Source organism: Pristiophorus japonicus, chromosome 17, assembly GCF_044704955.1.
Source record: "Pristiophorus japonicus isolate sPriJap1 chromosome 17, sPriJap1.hap1, whole genome shotgun sequence".
In the NCBI taxonomy this organism is placed as follows: Eukaryota; Metazoa; Chordata; class Chondrichthyes; family Pristiophoridae; genus Pristiophorus; species Pristiophorus japonicus.
In genome coordinates, this window is record NC_091993.1 from 80247524 (window position 1) to 80268147 (window position 20624).

Consider the following 20624-nt stretch of genomic DNA (forward strand, 5'->3'; position numbering starts at 1 on the left):
TTTAATGGACTGGTAATTGTAATATATTTATAGGGATGACATTGTGAAGAGTTTAATAGAAATTCAGAGCTGCTTTCCTTGGACATTAGTGTCACAGGAAAGAACTTTTAAGTTCAAGTGAATTGATTTTTTGCTTAGCAGCACTGAATAGCCTACTCTTACTTCCCCTGTTGAGAGTTTCTGGAATCCTTAATCAGTTCTTGCAATGGAAATTATTATTTTTGTATCTTTTCCTGCTTTCCTAAAGGTGGTGTTTTCTCTCAGGCTTTAGCAAGCCTTCACTCAAGTGGCTATTCTACGTACATGAACCCAAACTATGAATGTTTTTCCAGTTAATCTGTGGAGGGCATAGTAACTAGATCTGATCATCTTCATCTATTCCTGGGTCAGGGACACTGAGGCAAATTGCAGTGCCCCACTATTATCCATTCACTAACCACAGACCAGATATGGAATTTGAGACGTTGCTGGTCTGTATGATTTGGCAATACTGCCAATGCATTTACCCACAAAGTCACCAGGGCGCTCAGCATTTTTTGTTTCAGTCCAAAAGCACTGCAATTCAATTCAATTCCTTTCCTTTCTGGGGAAGGGGTGGGGGGGACCCTGACAGCCGGTACTTAATTTTGAATCTCTTTAAACATACGTTGTTGGTGCCTTATTTTAAAAATCCAGTGGAAAACATACATAGTATTTTGACGACTTGGTTTAGGACTAGGTCTTGCAGTACACTGGAGCATGTTGAATCTCTTGTGTTCCCATATTGAGTTAAAAGCTTTTATTGTGCCCACAATTTAATTACGTTGCTTACATTTCACATGTTGTCATCTGAATTTTTATTTAATGGACTGTGATTTATATCCGTTTTAAAATCTCATAAATATGAGGAAATATTCAGGAATATCTCAGTTACAGCCATTGCAGGAGTAAAGGAAAATAGCCTTTTGTAAAGAGTCTCATTTTAATTCCAAAAGTTTCTAACATAATGTGGCACAATGGTTGAAGCCATAAACAGTTCATACCACAGTGGCAGAAATGTAAGTTCATAAGAACAAAGGGAGAGGTTAGGATTTTTTTTTAAACACAATTGTTAGAATACCCTAGATAGGATACCCTATCAAAGAGTAGTTGGAACAGAATGTAATGTCTCGAAGTGGATAAATATTTGAAGAAAATTAAAAGGAGTAGAGGGAAAAGGCTGGGGATTGGGACTAAGAAGTCAGCTTTTTCAGAGCACTGGTGTAAACACGATATACCAAATGGCTTCCTTCTGCACTGTAAAATTCTATGAAGTGCTGAAAGGCTGTGTCAATAAGAGTTTGGAAGCAAGGTGGTGGGGGGATCCCTTGTTTACCATTCTGAGGCCCTGTGATGTCAATGCTTGGTGGCAGGGAGAGGAAATAAAGAAGCCATACTATTGGCAATTTAAGGGAAAAAATCAAGAGTATAAGAAAGTGAAGCCCGAAATGGAGAGTTTACTGGGGAAGGGGGTTGTACGGTTGGAGGAGGTTACAAAGGTGGGCAGGGGTGAGGCCTTTGAGGAATTTAAATAAAAGAATGAGAATTTTAAATTTCATGATGTTTGGGGACGGGGAGCCAATGTAAATCAGCGAAGACAGGGTTGTGGTGAGCAGGACTTTGTGGAATAGGATATGGGCAGCAGTGTTTTGGATGATAAGTTTATAGAGAATGGGATGCTGGCCAGGAGAGTATTGGAGTGATTGAGTCTGGAGGTGGAAGAGGCTTAAATTAAAGTTTCAGCAGAGTAGGGACAATACAATATTACAGAAGTGGAAGTATGTGGTAGAAAAAAATGAGGGAGAGAGAAAGTGGGTAATTATAGACCGGTTAGCCTGACATCAGTAGTGGGGAAAATGTTGGAATCAATCATTAAGGATGAAATAGCAGCCCATTTGGAAAACAGTGACAGGATCGGATTTATGAAAGGAAAATCATGCTTGACAAATCTTCTGGAATTTTTTGAGGATGTAACTAGTAGAGTGGACAAGAGAGAACCAGTGGATGTGGTGTATTTGGACTTTCAAAAGCTTTTGACAAGATCCCGCACAAGAGATTGGTGTACAAAATCAAAGCGCATGGTATTGGGGGTAATGAACTGACGTGGATAGAGAACTGGTTGGCAGACAGAAAGCAGAGAGTCGTGATAAACGGGTCCTTTTCAGAATGGCAGGCAGTTACTAGTGGGGTGTCGCAGGGCTCCGTGCTGGGACCCCAGCTCTTTACAATATACATTAACGATTTGGATGAAGGAATATCTCCAAGTTTGCGGATGACACTAAACTGGGTGGCGGTGTGAGCTGTGAGGAGGACGCTAAGAGGCTGCAGGGTGACTTGGACAGATTAGGTGAGTGGGCAAATGCATGGCAGATGCAGTATAATGTGGATAAATGTGAGGTTATCCATTTTGGGGGCAAAAACACCAAGGCAGAATATTATCTGAATGGCGGCAGACTAGAAAAAGGGGAGGTGCAACGAGACCTGGGTGTCATGGTTCATCAGTCACTGGAAGTGGGCACACAGGTACAGCAGGCGGTAAAGAAGGCAAATGGTATGATGACCTTCATAGCTAGGGGATTTGAATATAGGAGCAGGGAGGTCTTACTGCAGTTGTACAGGGCATTGGTGAGGCCTCACCTGGAATATTGTGTTCCGTTTTGGTCTCCTAGTCTGAGGAAGGACGTTCTTGCTATTAAGAGAGTGCAGGTTCACCAGACTGATTCCAGGGATGGCTGGGTTGTCATATGAGGAGAGACTGGATCAACTGGGCCTTTATTCACTGGCATTTAGAAAGATGAGAGGAGATCTCAGAGAAACATAAAAGATTCTGACAGGACTGGACAGGTTAGATGCGGGAAGAATGTTCTCAATGTTGGGGAAATCCAGAACCAGGGGCCATAGTCTTAGGATAAGGGGTAGGCCATTTAGGACTGAGATGAGGAGAAACTTCTTCACTGAGAGTTGTTGACCTGTGGAATTCCCTGCCGCAGAGAGTTGTTGATGCCAGTTCATTGGATATATTCAAGAGGGAGTTAGATATGGCCCTTACGGTTAAGGGGATCAAGGGGTATGGAGAGAAAGCAGGAAAGAGGTACTGAGGGAATGATCAGCCATGATCTTATTGAATGGCGGTGCAGGCTCGAAGGGCCGAATGGCCTCCTACTGCACCTATTTTCTGTTTTCTATGAGTGGGCAAAAATTTGGTAGATGGAGTATAATGTGGGAAAATGTGAGGTTATCCACTTCAGTAGGAAGAATAGAAAAGCAAAATATTACTTAAATGCAGAATGCTGTGTTATAGGGGGATCTAGGTGTCCTTGTACATTACACACAACGTTAGCATGCAGGTACAATAAGTAATTAGGTAGGCAAATAGAATGTGGGCCTTTATTGCAAGGGAGATGGAGTATAAAAGTAAAGTCTTGCTCCAACTGTACAGGGCATTGGTGAGACCTCCCCAAGTACTGCGTACAGTTTTGGTCTCCTTATTTAAGGAGGATTATACTTGCATAGGAGGCAGTTCAGAGAAGGTTCACTAGGTTGATTCCTGATATGAAGGGGTTGTCTTATGAGGAAAGGTTGAGCCTATAATTGGAGTTTAGAAGAATGAGAGGTGATCTTATTGAAACATATAAGATTCTGAGAGGGCGTGATAGGGTAGATGCTGAGGATGTTTCCCCTCGTGGGGGGAATCTCGAACTAGGTGGCATGGTTTCAGAATAAAGGGTCGCCCATTTAAGACTGAGATAACGAATATCATCTCTGGGAGGGGGGTGTCGTGAATCTTTGCAATTCTCTACCCAAGAGAGCTGGTGGCTGAGTCGTTCAATATATTCAAGGTGGAGCTGGACAGATTTTTGAACTATTGGGGAGTCGAGGGTTATGGAGTTAAGGCCAAGATCAGCCATGATCTTATTGAATGGCAGAGCAGGCTCGAGGGGCCAAATGGCCTAGTCCTGCTCCTATTTATTATCTTCAACCGGAGACTGTGACCAGTGAAGTTGGTGCCAAGATTATGAAGTTTGTGGCAGGAGCCAATGATGATGGCTTCAATCTACCCAACGTTGGAGGAAATTATGGCTCGTCCAAGACTAGATGTCTTCTAGTCTGATACCACAGACAGTGAAGCGGTCAAGCGAGGTGGTAGAGAGGTAGAACTGGGTGTCATCACCAACATGTAGAAGCTGACCCCATATCTAGATGATATCAAGGGGCAGCATTTGGATGGAGAAGAGGGGGCCAAGGATGCATTCCTGTGGTAACTTGGGCTGGTCTTGCCACCCCTACATTGTTCCCATTATGATTGGACAGATGAGAATGGAACTAAGCTAGGGTACTCCCAGTCTGAACAACCAAGGAGGGGCATTTCCATTTCTCGTGCACGCTCTCTTTTTTTTGGTCTCCCCACTTCCTTCGACAACCTCTTACTGACTCCATCTACCCAAGTGTTCATACCTCCTTCCACTGAAATACCACCCAGCTTTCCTTCCCAGTTCCTGGCAAATGGGTATAATATTGACAAGTTGCAAAGGTAGGTTTCATTACAAGTGCTGCACTGTTGGAGGTACTGCCTTTCAGAGGAAACATTAAATCAAAGTCTCTCTTCATGGGTGGACTTAAAGTCTCATGATGCTGTTTGAAGAAGCGCAGAGAAGTTCTGCTGATGTCTTGACTGACATATTTGCGTCACTACATTTGGAAAGTACTTCATTGGCTTTAAATTGCTTTAGGGCACCTCGGTCATGAAAGGTGCTCTATAAATGATTCATCTCGCCACCCATTTGAACATATGAATTTATAATGGAGAGTTGACGGGCTGTGTGCGCAGATGTAAGCTTTTTAATGTAGATGAAGAAAATAACTTGCATTTATATATCGCCTTTCATTGCCTCTGGACATCCCAAAGTGTTTCACAATCAGTGCAGTGCAGTTATAATGTAGGGAAGTAATAGCTTGACTGAAGCTTGGCTCACCTCGCCTTTTATCTAAAATCCCAATGTGGTTAATGGTTCTCTTTTTTTTTAAAAACCTGCCTTCTCTCAAGCTGCCATGTGATTTCCAATACCTGTATTTCCTTTCTCTCTCTCTCTCTCTCTCTCTCTCTCTCATCTCACCCCCCCCCCCCCCCCACCACCCTCCACCCTCAAATTTTTGTCATTGCCACCCAATTGAGCACTAATTCTCTCCACTATTTTCAAGTCCCTTCAGTCTGGTTTCAAAACTATTAACAATGTCTTGTAACGACAATTACGGCTACCTTCCTCTTTTTGAAGTCTTTTGACCTGGGCAATTTCATCCTCAACCCTGGCTCTTGTGATATTCCCCTTGTAGCACTGCCCTCCTCTGGTTCCATTCCTACGCTCAACGGTGCTGATACCTCGACAAGGTTTTTCTCCTGTTGTCCCCATACATTTGGTGTGGCTTGATTAGGCCTGGGTAAGGTGCATGTCTGTTGCAGCAGAAGGCCTGATGTTGACCGATTTAATTTATCCAAACCTTTCTGTTTACCTTCATTTGACACTGGGCCTGTCGATGATACCCCTGCTAACCTGCCTGCCTGGTCTGGTGTCTCAGCAGTATCTGTAAATACTGTACATTGGAGCTGGTTTTAATTCTACGCTTTTCGGATTGCACTTTGTGCATGTCCGCGTTGCTGCTCTTTGGCGTTGCTCATGGGTACTCCAGACTCTGGAACATTTGTGCTATTTAGCGGCTAATATATCCTGTCCCTTATAAGAACACTGATCAAGTACTCCTTGCAAAGTACTAATCTAAATGGGTCCGAATTTAACTCCTATTTGGTTGAAGGGGGTTTGTAGTGTGTCAAGTGCTTGGAAATTTCTGGCTCCATGTCAAGATAAAAGTCCATGTATGCGTTTCTTTTTTTAAACGAAGAAAGTTGAGCAGAATGGATGGATCCAAGATGTTTTGAATCGCTCGGCCACCTTATCAAGTTACTGTATTTGTGAAGATATTATAGTTTGGTGAGCAACAACAAATAGTCAGCAGACTGAAAGATGCCAGTTCAGGGATTTGCAGCATAGATGTGCCACCAGCAAAGGGTTGAATGAAGGCATGCCCAGTATTCTGATCCAAGGGGGTCTGACTAGAATGTTTGGTAATGAGGTATTTGTTTGAAATGAAGAGGGTTACTGGACAAATTTGTGACTAACACCCAAGGAATCACATGTTCACAGTTCACAAACACCCTTTGTTTTTGAAAATGCTGTACTGGGTACAAAGTAAACAGGGACTGAATTCTTCTGGATGAATTAGCATACTAATAGTATTAGCCTCTTGGAATGTAGGAACCTTACTGTGTGAAATGTTTAATGCTGCAAAAATCATCATTCCATATATTAAATTTAGGTGTTACGCTTGTAATCTGCACAGTGTGTTTAGATTGACTAAAACGAACCATACACTAATTGTGGGGTCTTGAAGATTATGGGTTGAACATCGTGATTAACTGACACATGCTGCCTGATTGCCCACGCATGCTGCAGGGAACAAAAATCGTCTGTCAAAAGTGGGAACAATACTCAACTCTGGAATTCAACTATCTGGGTTTTATACAACGGGTTCCAGTAGCATTTCCAGTCTTTTTTATTCAGTCACTGATAAATTCGCTTGTCATTTGGAATTGATTGGAGAGCTGAAGCAAAAGGCTTCATGACTGCTTATTACTACCTCATCCCATTTCTGCAGAGGCCATTATCCCTGCTTTGGTCACCTTTAGACTCTCTTTATCCAATGTTCTTGCCATCTTCCATTCTCCATCCTCCAAACTTGTTCAAAATTCAGCAGGCTCACTCATTCAATCTCACTCAACCATTGCCCCCCTTCTCACTGTTCCATGTTCCCCGTATAATGAATTTAAAGTGCTCATCTTCAGATTCCTCTGCAATCTACTGCAGCCTTTGGTTCTTTTGGGCCCAATTTTGGCCAACCTGTTTTTTTTGGCGCACTGACCCTTTATGCGCCGACTTTGTGCGCTGGAAAGGGCGCCCAATAACTTTTCGTATCCTGGCCCCTCTGCAGAGTGTCCCGGGTCCTGGCGCAGCATCCATGGTGCAGTGGGGGGGGGTGGGCGGAGCTACAGACCTGCGTTGAAAACACTGTCGGCAGCTGTCCGCATGTGTAGTGGAGTCTGCGTGCATGCTCCTCGCCCTCCCAGCATGTCCTGCAAGCTGTCAGCAGCTCCCGATGTTTGCCGCCCCTAGCCGTGGCCAAATGGTCACCCGCATCTGAGTGCATCCGAGGTTGTCAGGACCCTACCCAAGATGTCGTCGAGCCCAGCCTTTCCTCTCCCTCCCGATGCCCTCGAGCCTTGTCTTTCCTCTCCCCCTCTCCCTCCCGATGCCCTCGAGCCTTGTCTTTCCTCTCCCCCTCTCCCTCCCGATGCCCTCGAGCCTTGTCTTTCCTCTCCCCCTCTCCCTCCCGATGCCCTCGAGCCCTGCCTTTCCTCTCCTTCCCCTCCTCCACTCTCCCCCCCCCCCCCCCCCCCAAAGCCTCCCGATGCGTCTTTGTCGACCGCCCCTATCCCACACCAAACGACCTCCCGTACAGGCCGACCTGCTGCCTTCCCCGGCCCAAGGTAGGATATACTTAAAATATTTAATTGTTAATCAATTGTTTACCCAAGTTCTTTATTTTTATTTCGTTATTTTAACTTTTATTTGGAATGTTTGATGCTTGAGTGCAGGTCCCTTACTAACCTGTGCCGATTTCTTAACTGCCCGTAACGTTTTTCAAAGCTGCCCACATACGCTGGCCTAAGTAGATTTGGAGTACATTTTTGCTGGCCAAAGTGGCATAAATAGACAAAACTGGCGTAAGTGTCTGGGAACGCCCCCTTTTGGAGAAAAAAAAACCTAAAAAAAAAATCATACCGAACTGACTTACTCTGGAGCAAATTCTGGTGGGAAAATGGCATTTTTTAACTTATGCCAGAAAAAACAACTTACTCCAAAAAAAATTGATGCAAAATTGGGCCCCAAGACACACTTTTTTCTCTCACTCACCTTTGCCCTACCATTGGTGTCAAAGTCTTCAGCAAATGGAGCAAAGATGGCTGGAGTTTTGTTCCCTCTGAATCCCTGTTTCTCCATCTTAAACCACGCTTTCAATCATCTCTCCTAACTGTTTCACCATGCCTGGACAGTTGTTCCTTCATTCCTCTTTGTTTTTTGCCTTTTCCTTGTATTAATGTTTTGGAAATGGAGATTTCAAAAAAAATAGACTTGCCTATTTACGGTTCTCAATGCCATTAAAGTGATAGACGTTACTTATTTATTGAAATTCATATTTCAGGTTTACGAAGAATCTCTCTCCTGACAAAATCAATCTAAGTACACTTAAAGGTGAGGGTCAGCTGACTAATCTGGAACTGGATGAGGAAGTGCTGCAAAATGTGCTGGATCTGCCGACTTGGCTGGCTATAACCAGAGTATACTGCAACAAGGCAGCCATTAGGGTAAGTAGAGTATATTTGGGCCTTTACTTGTCTGGGTTTCAGTACGGTCTTCAGACAACAATTTAAGTTCTCCTAGGAAAGTGCTTCAAAAGGTTTTTGGGGTGGGGTGGGATGGGTGGAGGGAAGAGAAGAGGAATGTTCAATACATCATTGTCAAAAATCTTTCTCCATTCCAGCTATACTGCACAAAAACAAAGGATTATTCTGTTAAACACCATCCAACGCGATGTGATTGATATTTGGTTTCACGTAGACCTAAAACTGTCTTGGTTACTGGGCTGTACTCCAGTTGTGAGCACTGTGGCCAAGCGAAGAGTATTATCTGTTGGAAGCTCGAGGTAATGGTGATGGCAAAAGTGATCCTGTAGCACTTCACCATCTGGATTCTCCACTTTCATTGTAACAGCTTACCTCTTGCGGCAAGTGCCATTGGATGGAATAGACTGACTTTTGCTGCAGTTGTTTGCAGGATACTCAATCAATGGACATACAATCCAAAATCCCCAGAATGTGAAGTGTATGTAATAGTAAAAGCAAGGAGAAGCCTGTGAAAAAGAGGCCCCTTGTGGCAACTGCCTTGGGACATTTTATAAAAGTAATGTTGGCGCTTAAAATAATGAAGCATTGGACGCGGAAGCTTGTCGAGCTGGTCAACAATACTTCTGGAGAATCTAGTGTGATGTTATTCCATTGGACCTCATTATGGAGAATGCCAGTCATTAATCTTGTATTTTTTGTGCATTTCTTCTAAATGATAACTGCATCATAGAATGTTGAAGCACAGAACAAGGAGATAAAATTTAATATGCTGCAAATTCCATGTTTTCTTGCAACAAATTATTACAGTCTGACTTAAAATAGCCTGTACCTTTCTTAAGTTATTGCAACAAGGCAGCTGAATAGACCAATTCCATTGGTTTGAAAGTCATACATCAGATTATGTTTGCACCAGTTGAACAGGTGTGTTTGGAACTTCAATCCTGTCTTATGTCTGGGTATAATTTTGTCTGGTGGAATTGCTGAAAGAAACACTCTTTGAAGACATGGACAGTAACTTGAACAGTAATGAAGCATAAATCATGTTGCTTTTGATGTTTGAAGCAGCCAGCTGATCCCTCATTGTGATTTGTTTTAATAATTTCACATTTATCTGTTTTGTCATAACACTGCTGTGAAGCGGCTTGGGTCGATTTCCTACGCTAAAGGTGCTATGTAAATAAAAGTTGTTGTTGTAAGCAATTGTTGAGCAATGTTCTTTTCTTCAGATACAATGGACAAAGCTCAAGACCCACCCCATTTGTCTGGTAAGATGAATTTCCAAATTAAATGTCTGTTTTGTTCAACTTTAATTTACTTATCTCTGGCCTGCACAATTGAGACAGTTCTGTACTATTTTTCATTAACCATACATCTATGCAGTTTTCTATTATTTTTGATTTGGACTTTATTAGCATTATTGAGTGTGTGTGTGTGTGTGTGTATATGGTCGTCCATGTATTTGTTCATTTGTTCTTTCCTCCCCCAGCCATTTGTTATTTATATTGGAGTCCATTTATTTAAAGAGCAGCAATGGTTGTTTTTTAAAACCATGTATAGGTATGTTGAGCATAGTGGCAGTGTGATATGGGTGAAGTAAAATGAGAAGAAAAGGATGGTTATTTACTTCGTAATGCCATGCATCTTCAATTCCTGTCCCCTGGTGAAGTATTATTTATTTTGGCGGCAGAATACTAAAAAATGAATTAAATGACACATAATTAGATGGCCAAGTGTAGTAAGCAGTTAGGTTAAGAAATTTTCCCCAGATAATGACAGAAGAACCAGATAACATTCAACAAAGAAAATTAAGACCGTAAGCATCTGATTTTCAGAAATAAATATCAGTTAGATAGATCTTGCTCAGGAGGGAGAGAGAGAGAAATGCCGTGCTGAGATGAAATATTCATGCAATAATCCATTTGGTTACGAGGGGTGGAAAAATGCTGTATCCGAGCCAGAAATTTCTATTGCTTTAAATCAATAACCCAAGAAAATGTCAAGTTTGATTCTTGTCTATATACTGTGTGTCAAAATAAAGTCTGTAGATTTGTGTAAAGTTTTAGCTCCCAAAATGATTCCTGTAGACGTTTAGGATAAAAGCTGCAATTACCATTCACTCGCAATTTAACATTTTCAAGATTACTTTCCCCCGCTTCTCATTTTCCCTAGTTCCTAGATAAAGTGGAGGTGGAGATGAGGACCTGTGAGGAACCTCGACCACCAAATGGGCCATCTCCAATTGCCATTACAGCGGGTCAAAGGTCAGTATATTGCATTGGTGTTACTTTTATAATCAGATTCTCACATACCGTTAAGATGTATTCATTTTTTTCAAACTATTGAACAATTTTTAAAAAGATTGTACAGATGAACAATAAGCATGAGGTAAAATAAATAGCATTGCTACATAATTGAGTGCAGTGACAACAGCAAATGTTTTAAATACAAATATTGTGGCTAACAATTTCTTTCTGATGCACTTATTCCCATTTTAGATACAGCATGTTTGCGTGAGACTCTAAGATCAAGTCTTGAAAAGGCAGACTTACATTTACATAGCACCTCATCACATCTCTAACCAGCGCATTAAACATACAAGAATAACTTTGAAGTACACTTAATGGGCCCAAGTTTCCACATGATTTGCGCCTGATTTTTAGGAGCAACTGGTGGAGAACGGACTATCTTAGAAATCGCAATTCTCCACATTTTTTTTTCTGCAGTTCTAGTCAGGTAGAACAGTTCTACTTTGGAACAGAATTTTTTCTTCAAAAGGGGGCGTGTCCGGCCACTGACGCCTGATTTCAAAGTTTCCACAGTGAAAACGTACTCCAAACTAAAGTAGAATGGAGCAAGTGAAGATTTTTGTAGAACTGAAAAAATCTGTTCTACACATTAAAAAATCAGGCGTCCAGAACGAGGTGGGGGGAAGGGAACATTAAATTCTACAATAAATCCTTATTTATACTTCTACAAATATTATACAAATAAATCCAACCTGAATAAACATTTATAAGCAAAGAAAAGATTAAATAAACCATCTTCCTACCTGTGTGAAAGTGCTTCAGGCACGGAGAATTGGGGGGGGAGGCGCCCGTTCTTCCCACGGGGGGGGGTAGGAGGCGCCCGTTCTTCCTGCGGGGAGGGGGGGGGGTGGGGTAGGAGGCGCCCGTTCTGCCCGCGGGGGGAGGGGTAGGAGGCGCCCATTCTTCCCGCGGGGGGGTAGGAGGCGCCCGTTCTTCCCGCGGGGGGTAGGAGGCGCCCGTTCTGCCCGCGGGAGGGGAGAGGAGGCGCCCGTTCTTTGCCGCGCGGGGGGGGGGGGCGAAGCGCCCGTTCTTCCCGCGGGAGGGGAGAGGAGGCGCCCGTTCTTTGCCACGGGGGGGGGGGGGCGAGGCGCCCGTTCTTCCCGCGGGGGGGGGGGGGGGGGGTGGCGGTAGGAGGCGCCCGTTCCTCCCGCGGGGGGGGGGTAGGAGGCGCCCGTTCTGCCCACGGGGGGGGGGGGGGGGAGAGAGGGGGTAGGAGGAGCCCGTTCTGCCTGCGGGAGGGGAGAGGAGGCGCCCGTTCTTTGCCGCGGGGGGGGGAGGCGCCCGTTCTTCCCGCGGGGGGGGGTTAGGAGGCGCCCGTTCTTCCCGCGGGGGGGGGGGGGGGTAGGAGGCGCCCCTTCTTCCCGCGGGGGGAGAGGGAGGGGAGAGGAGGCGCCCGTTCTTTCCCGCGGGGGGGAGAGGAGGCGCCCGTTCTTCCCGCCGGGAGAGGGGGAGGAGGAGAGGAGACAGTGAGAAGGTTGCAGTGAGATGTGCTGATGGCAATGTGCTTTTATTTTAAAAAGTTCAAAAATTAAACAGCTACAAAGAACTACAAAAATGGCCGAGTGCCAATGTTTTTTTCACACTGAGCATGCACGAATGCTCCAACGCGCACGCGCAGCGTTGCCGGCAGGACAAAAACTAATTTAAATAGTACCAGCCCCCTCCCACTTACAAAATCGGCGCGAGTGTAGGCTCCGCCCCCCTGGGCACCGCGCCGCGCCAGGCAGACAAGGAGCTGCAGAACGCTCCAGAATCGCGATTTTTTTTTAGGCGCGAAAAACGGGCGCCCAGCTCGGAGGGGCCTGTTTTTTATCATGTGGAAACTTGGGCCCAATATGTAGGCAAACGCAGAGCCATGCTGTCCAATGAGTTCTCACCAAGAGCAATGAAATGAATGATCAGTTAATTGATGATATTGCATTGGTTCAATGAACTGTGTTAGCTGGGACCCCAGGAGAGCACTCTGTTGCTTTTCAAATAGTGCCATGGATCTTTAACATTCACTTGAACAAACTGTTTAACATCTCATCTGAAAGATGGTACCTCTGACAATGAAGTGCTCCCCCAGTACTGCAAAGATTTGTTAACCTAGGTTATCTGCTCACATCTTAGATTGTCGTTTGAGAATGCTACTAACTGAGCTAAGCTGACAAAATTAATGTATGCAAATCATAGCTGAATTCTAATAAATGGAAAGTAAGGCATGGTTGTATGACTGGAGCTTATTTGCAGCTTATTTTAAAACCCAGCTTAGCACAATGGTTCAGTTTGTAAGTATATTGCTTGGAGTGGAACAATACAGTTCCAAATTTTATCCTTGATCTGTGCAGAATTAGTTCATCTCAGCCAGAGTTTAAATAGGTGCACTTCAATTGGCCTCAGCACCCTCTACATGAGAAGTGAGGGGAAGCTTCCAGGGTTCATGCTAGCTTTTCGGTGATGCCTGATGCTGTGTTATAGATTGAATTAGGACAGAATTGGGCTTTGCTGTGATGCCCTGCCGTCACATTGAATAGTCGCCTAGACTCAAGGAACCGACTCAAAATGGAAAGTTGCTAGTGCCTAAATGAAAATTGGCATCTTCAAAACAGGAGAGACAAACACAAGCAGTCAGATTTTGGTATGATGTGATTTGTGCTGAGTTGTCAGCAAATCTACTTTATCTGTTAGGAAAAAAATCTTTATTTCGCATTGCATTTGAGGCAAATGGGTAAATTAATCTTGAACAATACTGCTGCCATATGCTTGATCGCAGCTGTAAGACACATGTAGTATGAGTTGTACAAGGCTTTGGGTGTGGTTGTTAGAAGAAATATTGCATCCTGTCAGGATGTGATCTGTCCTACATTTGCATACAATTTTCTTCAAAGATCCAGTACTATTAGGAAGGGAGTGTCGACCAGCATACCAACATTTTATTTAAACAACTAATGAACTTGATCTACAAATAGAACAACCTTAGACTGGCTTATTATGACGTGCTGTTTAAAGCTGCATTGTCTGACTCATTCCACACTTGCACAGAGTTTGTACTTGGGTATGAACAAATGGGTCTAACTGAATAATAAAGAAGTGACTAAATATCTCAGTGGGATCTTGGTGTGCTTTCTGTTATGCCATGGTGCGAACAGCAAGAATATTGTTCAGCTTAAGATAGGTTTGAAATAAGGAAGAAGAATGTACAAGTCAAGCTTGATATTGTGGTACAACTCTGAGCAGCTCCAAAGATTAGCTGCCAAACTGTTGCTTGCTTCCTTTTTGGGAAGAACTAGTGCTCCATCTTTATTTCCTCTCCTCTCCCCTTCCCAGAGCTCAGGATCTGTAGATATTTCATGTATTTTAATTGCACATTTAAACCTTTCACTTGAGTCTTGATCTGACATTCAGTTAAACATTTCCTGATAAGTTCCTTAGAAATAAAAATGTCCCTTGCAACCAGTTGCTCCAGTAATCTGCTTTTTAATTAAAAAATTTTTTTTTGAAATGATCTAAAACAGCTCCCTATTTTCATTTGCCACACGGAGATGCTGTTAATCAGATTTATTGAGAAAGGTGGCACATTAGAGCACCAGCCTGAGGGGGAGGTCTGATTTCCCTGCCCCAACCACAAAAGGCCACAGTTGCAACTTTTTTTTACTTAAATAGCTGCTTTTTGACTGGTTAATATTTTCTTCTCCTCCCAAAAGACAATGTTTTGGTTTAAGTAATTTGCGCGAATTTAGCTAACCTGCCGAAACCAGGTTAGCATTACAGTGATTAATCCTTTCAGTAAAGTCAGTTTAGGTTCATTGTCTTTCTTTGTTCAACTGTGCTCTCTTTATATGGTTAGTAATTGAGCTCAAAATTTCTTGTAACATTTCACCCAGACTGTCTCTTTTTTAAAGACACTGCTGTAACCTGTCTCCCTTTTAAAACCTAATAATTATGGCAGACAAATCTCCCTCTGAAAGGCAAGCTTTTGAAGTAATCACTGTGCTGAGAACCTCAATATTCCAGCATACTAAGGAGTACAAAATATTGCACCCCTGCAATTACTGTAATTACACCTGATTGTTATTTCATGACTTGTGAACCGGCAGTCACAATTATAGAGGAAACCCCAAAATCAAAGGCAATAATGGTTTTCATCCAAATTTTGTGGTGATTCTGTGGTTTAGAATAAGATGAGAATTTTAAAATGTTGAGACATGCATTTATCCTCGTGAATTTTATTGCCTTCATAAACGAGTAGATAGGAGAACCAGATATGTGAGCCATCTGTTTTTTTTAATCAGTAATGCAATAGTTTTGTATTGTATGAAAGGGCTTGGTGCAGTAAATTCATGGCTAAATAACTATTATCGTTCATGCAATATTGCTGCAACTGATTTATACATTTCTTTGAAACAAAATTTGATTGGACTTTTGCAATGTATCAGCATCAGGCACACACTACTTATCTATTGCCATTTACATTTTTTTTAAAGCAATTTAAAAATTAAGATGTAGCTAAATTAGAAATGACCCCAGCGAGCAGAAACTACAGTTTGGGTCTCCAGATACTGCTTTGACAACCAGCAGGGTACTTGTGTCCGATGGGAGGGGGCATCTATTCGATTCTCTTAGTAGGAAGTTGTGAGTCAGGCAAGTGACTTGGATGCAAAGCGGCGGAAGAAATAATGTCCCTGGTATGCTGCTAGGCACAGGGCGGGGAAGGAGGAGGAGGAGAAGATAGTAAAGTTACAATATCAAATGTGGGGGAGGAGGAGAAGAGAAGATGGGGTAGCAGAACAAAAGTGTGTTCATTTGGTTAATAACTTAAAGCTGCTAAAGTTGCAGTAATGAAATGACTTCTGATACAAATAACTTTTTATTAGTGTAATTTTAGGGCTTATTTCAACATCAGGGCAGAGTCTGAATTTTTGGTTTTATAAAAAAAAAACAAAGGTCACTTGAGAATAAGTTGGCTTGTCTCGGTGGTAATACTTTCATCTCTGAGTCAGAAGGTTGTGGGTACAAGCCACACTCCTGGACTTGAAGCACATCATCTGCATTGATGATTCATTGCAGTATTTGGAGAGTGCCACTCTAAGAGGTCCCATCTTTGTGATGTTCAACCAAGGCCCCATCTGTTTGTTCAGGTAAACATAGACGATTCCATTGCACTATTTGAATGAGAGCAGGGGCTTTCCCAACCTTTTCCCTCAATCAACGCCACCAAAAACAGACTAACTAGTCTTTATTAATGGAACCTTGTTGTGCACAAATTAGCTACCGTCTTTGCCAATGTAACAACAGGGACTACACTTCAAAAGTAATTAATTGGCTGTGAAGTACTCTAGGACTTCCTGAGGACATGAAAGGCACTACATAAATATCAGTCAATCCTTCGATTCTTCTGCCAGTGCCCAAGGGTTAATGAACTTTTCTTCAGTTAATGGGTTTGTTAACTTCCTACTGTTGACTGGACTTCCCACCCCCCTTTTCTTGCTCCAAGTATTTTATGTTGTGTTCTGTTAATTTCATGTTTTCTTAACTTATGACCTTAACATTCACATAGCTTGGTAATCATTGCCATGTAATGACGATTTTCAACATCAGTTCAAGTGTTGCATCAAAATTTTTAGCCGTGGCTTTTTACTTTTAGCAGCAATAACACATCCCACAACTTAACTTTTCCGTAATGTATACTGAGTTACTAAGCTACTGTAGTTAAATGGGAACCATAATCTCTCCTCCAACTATCCTACATTCAATAGAAACATAGAAACATAGAAACATAGAAAATAGGTGCAGGAGTAGGCCATTCGGCCCTTCTAGCCTGCACCGCCATTCAATGAGTTCATGGCTGAACATTCAACTTCAGTACCCCATTCCTGCTTTCTCGCCATACCCCTTGATCCCCCTAGCAGTAAGGACCTCATCTAACTCCTTTTTGAATATATTTAGTGAATTGGCCTCAACAACTTTCTGTGGTAGAGAATTCCACAGGTTCACCACTCTCTGGGTGAAGAAGTTCCTCCGCATCTCGGTCCTAAATGGCTTACCCCTTATCCTTAGACTGTGACCCCTGGTTCTGGACTTCCCCAACATTGGGAACATTCTTCCTGCATCTAACCTGTCTAACCCCGTCAGAATTTTATATGTTTCTATGAGGTCCCCTCTCATTCTTCTGAACTCCAGTGAATACAAGCCCAGTTGATCCAGTCTTTCTTGATAGGTCAGTCCCGCCATCCCGGGAATCAGTCTGGTGAACCTTCGCTGCACTCCCTCAATAGCAAGAATGTCCTTCCTCAGGTTAGGAGACCAAAACTGTACACAATACTCCAGGTGTGGCCTCACCAATGCCCTGTACAACTGTAGCAACACCTCCCTGCCCCTGTACTCAAATCCCCTTGCTATGAAGGCCAACATGCCATTTGCTTTCTTAACCGCCTGCTGCACCTGCATGCCAACCTTCAATGACTGATGTACCATGACACCCAGGTCTCTTTGCACCTCCCCTTTTCCTAATCTGTCACCATTCAGATAATAGTCTGTCTCTCTGTTTTTACCACCAAAGTGGATAACCTCACATTTATCCACATTATACTTCATCTGCCATGCATTTGCCCACTCACCTAACCTATCCAAGTCGCTCTGCAGCCTCACAGCATCCTCCTCGCAGCTCACACTGCCACCCAACTTAGTGTCATCCGCAAATTTGGAGATACTACATTTAATCCCCTCATCTAAATCATTAATGTACAGTGTAAACAGCTGGGGCCCCAGCACAGAACCTTGCGGTACCCCACTAGTCACTGCCTGCCATTCTGAAAAGTACCCATTTACTCCTACTCTTTGCTTCCTGTCTGACAACCAGTTCTCAATCCATGTCAGTACACTACCCCCAATCCCATGTGCTCTAACTTTGCACATCAATCTCTTGTGTGGGACCTTGTCGAACGCCTTCTGAAAGTCCAAATATACCACATCAACTGGTTCTCCCTTATCCACTCTACTGGAAACATCCTCAAAAAATTCCAGAAGATTTGTCAAGCATGATTTCCCTTTCACAAATCCATGCTGACTTGGACCTATCATGTCACCTCTTTCCAAATGCACTGCTATGACATCCTTAATAATTGATTCCATCATTTTACCCACTACCGATGTCAGGCTGACCGGTCTATAATTCCCTGTTTTCTCTCTCCCTCCTTTTTTAAAAAGTGGGGTTACATTGGCTACCCTCCACTCCATAGGAACTGATCCAGAGTCAATGGAATGTTGGAAAATGACTGTCAACGCATCCACTATTTCCAAGGCCACCTCCTTAAGTACTCTGGGATGCAGTCCATCAGGCCCTGGGGATTTATCGGCCTTCAATCCCATCAATTTCCCCAACACAATTTCCCGGCTAATAAGGATTTCCCTCAGTTCCTCCTCCTTACTAGACCCCCCGACCCCTTTTATAACCGGAAGGTTGTTCGTGTCCTCCTTCGTGAATACCGAACCAAAGTACTTGTTCAATTGGTCCGCCATTTCTTTGTTCCCCGTTATGACTTCCCCTGATTCTGACTGCAGGGGACCTACATTTGTCTTTACTAACCTTTTTCTCTTTACATATCTATAGAAACTTTTGCAATCCGTCTTAATGTTCCCTGCAAGCTTCTTCTCATACTCCATTTTCCCTGCCCTAATCAAACCCTTTGTCCTCCTCTGCTGAGTTCTAAATTTCTCCCAGTCCCCAGGTTCGCTGCTATTTCTGGCCAATTTGTATGCCACTTCCTTGGCTTTAATACTATCCCTGATTTCCCTTGATAGCCACGGTTGAGCCACCTTCCCTTTTTTATTTCTATGCCAGACAGGAATGTACAATTGTTGTAGTTCATCCATGCGGTCTCTAAATGTCTGCCATTGCCCATCCACAGTCAACCCCTTAAGTATCATTCGCCAATCCATCTCAGCCAATTCACGCCTCATACCTTCAAAGTTAGCCTTCTTTAAGTTCTGGACCATGGTCTCTGAATTAACTGTTTCATTCTCCATCCTAATGCAGAATTCCACCATATTATGGTCACTCTTCCCCAAGGGGCCTCGCACAACGAGATTGCTAATTAATCCTTTCTCATTACATAACACCCAGTCTAAGATGGCCTCCCCCCTAGTTGGTTCCTCGACATATTGGTCTAAAAAACCATCCCTTATGCACTCCAGAAAATCCTCCTCCACCGTATTGCTTCCAGTTTGGTTAGCCCAATCTATGTGCATATTAAAGTCACCCATTATAACTGCTGCACCTTTATTGCACGCACCCCTAATTTCCTGTTTGATGCCCTCCCCAACATCACTACTACTGTTTGGAGGTCTGTACACAACTCCCACTAAACTACATTGTAAAATACTGTAAATATCAAGGATTTCTGGTGTGATTGATGGATAGCTATGATAAGCCATCATCAAATCAAACTGACAATTAATAATCTTTTTTGCAATCACCACCTCGATTTTCAATTTCCAGTTCTTAGCTGAAAGTCTCCTGTCGATAGTCCCAGCAAATGCTTTTTGAAGGGAAAGTACAATTTTTAAAATTCATTTGTGGGATGAGGTCATCGCTGGCAAGGCCAGCATTCATTGCCCATTCTTAATTGCCCTTGAGAAGGTGATGGTGAGCCGCTGCCTTGAACCGCTGCAGTCCATGTGGTGAAGTAGAGTTTTCCAGGATTTTGAAGGAACGGCGATATATTTCAAAGTCAGGATGGTGTGTGAATTGGAAGGGAACTTGAAAGTAATGGTGTTACCATGCACCTGCTGCCCTTGTCTTTCTAGGTGGTAGAGGTCGCGAATTTGGGAGATGCTGCCGAAGAAGCCGTGGCAAGTTGCTGCAGTTCGTCTTGTAGATGGTACACACTGTGCCGGTAGTGGAGGGAGTGAATGTTGAAGGTGGTGGATGGTGTGCCAGTCAAGCGGGCTGCTTTGTCCTGGATGGTGTTTAGCTTCTTGAGTGTTATTGGAGTTGCACTCATCCAGGCAAGTGGAGAGTATTCCACCACACTCCTGACTTGTGCCTTGCAGATGGTGGAAAGGCTTTGGGGAGTCTGGGTCTATGTTTCCTATAATTTTTTGGGGCCCGGTGCGGCCCCTTTAAAGGGCTGTGCGGGCCATTCAGAATACTGCGCATGTGTGGTTTTTACGTTGAAAAACGCAGGTTCCCTGGAGCAGTGCGCAGCCCCGCGCACCTTACAGGGAACACTGGTCAGGAGGTGAGTCACTCGTTGCAGAATACCTAGCCTCTGACCTGCTCTTGTAGCCATAGTATTTGTAGTTGGTCCAGTTATGTTTCTGGTCAATGGTAACCCCAGGACCAAGATGTTGATTGTGGCAATTCAACGATGCTAACGAAATTGAATGTCAAGGCTAGGTGATTAGACTTGTTCTTTTTGGAGATGGTCATTGCCTGGCACTTATGAGGTGAATGTTACTTGCCACTTATCAACCCCAGGTCTAAATGTAGTCTAGGTTTTCCTGCATCCTGGCACAGACTACTTCATTATCTGAATATAGGAAATACTCAACAGGTCAGGCAGCATCTGTGGAGAGAAAAAGAGAGTTAATGTTTCGGGTCCTTTTGTCATAACTGGAAAAAGTTAGAAATGTAACAGATTTTAAGCAGGGGCAGGGAAAGAAGGGAGGAAAGAACAGAAGGGAAGGTCTGTGATAGGATGGAAGGCAGGAGTGATTAAATGACCAAAGATATAATTGTACAAAGCAAAAGGAAATGATAATGGACAAGTAAAGAAACACAAGCTGGATGGAGAAGAGGTGTA

At 43.4% G+C, this 20624-nt stretch overlaps 1 protein-coding gene across 4 annotated transcripts in view; it reads left to right on the plus strand.

Annotated features, from left to right (window-relative positions):
• Nucleotides 1-20624, plus strand: part of LOC139227816 (bridge-like lipid transfer protein family member 3A) — a 181259-nt gene that overhangs the window by 55016 nt on the left and 105619 nt on the right. For 3 of the 4 annotated variants that reach the window (XM_070858882.1, XM_070858883.1, XM_070858885.1), the window contains exons 1-4: nt 7142-7615; nt 8332-8494; nt 9760-9798; nt 10703-10794. In XM_070858882.1, coding sequence (XP_070714983.1) covers nt 7302-7615; nt 8332-8494; nt 9760-9798; nt 10703-10794 — 608 coding nt within the window. In that variant the 5' untranslated portion in view covers nt 7142-7301. Of the gene's footprint in view, nt 1-7141; nt 7616-8331; nt 8495-9759; nt 9799-10702; nt 10795-20624 lie in introns of those variants that run through there. The other variant, XM_070858884.1, reaches the window with a different exon arrangement.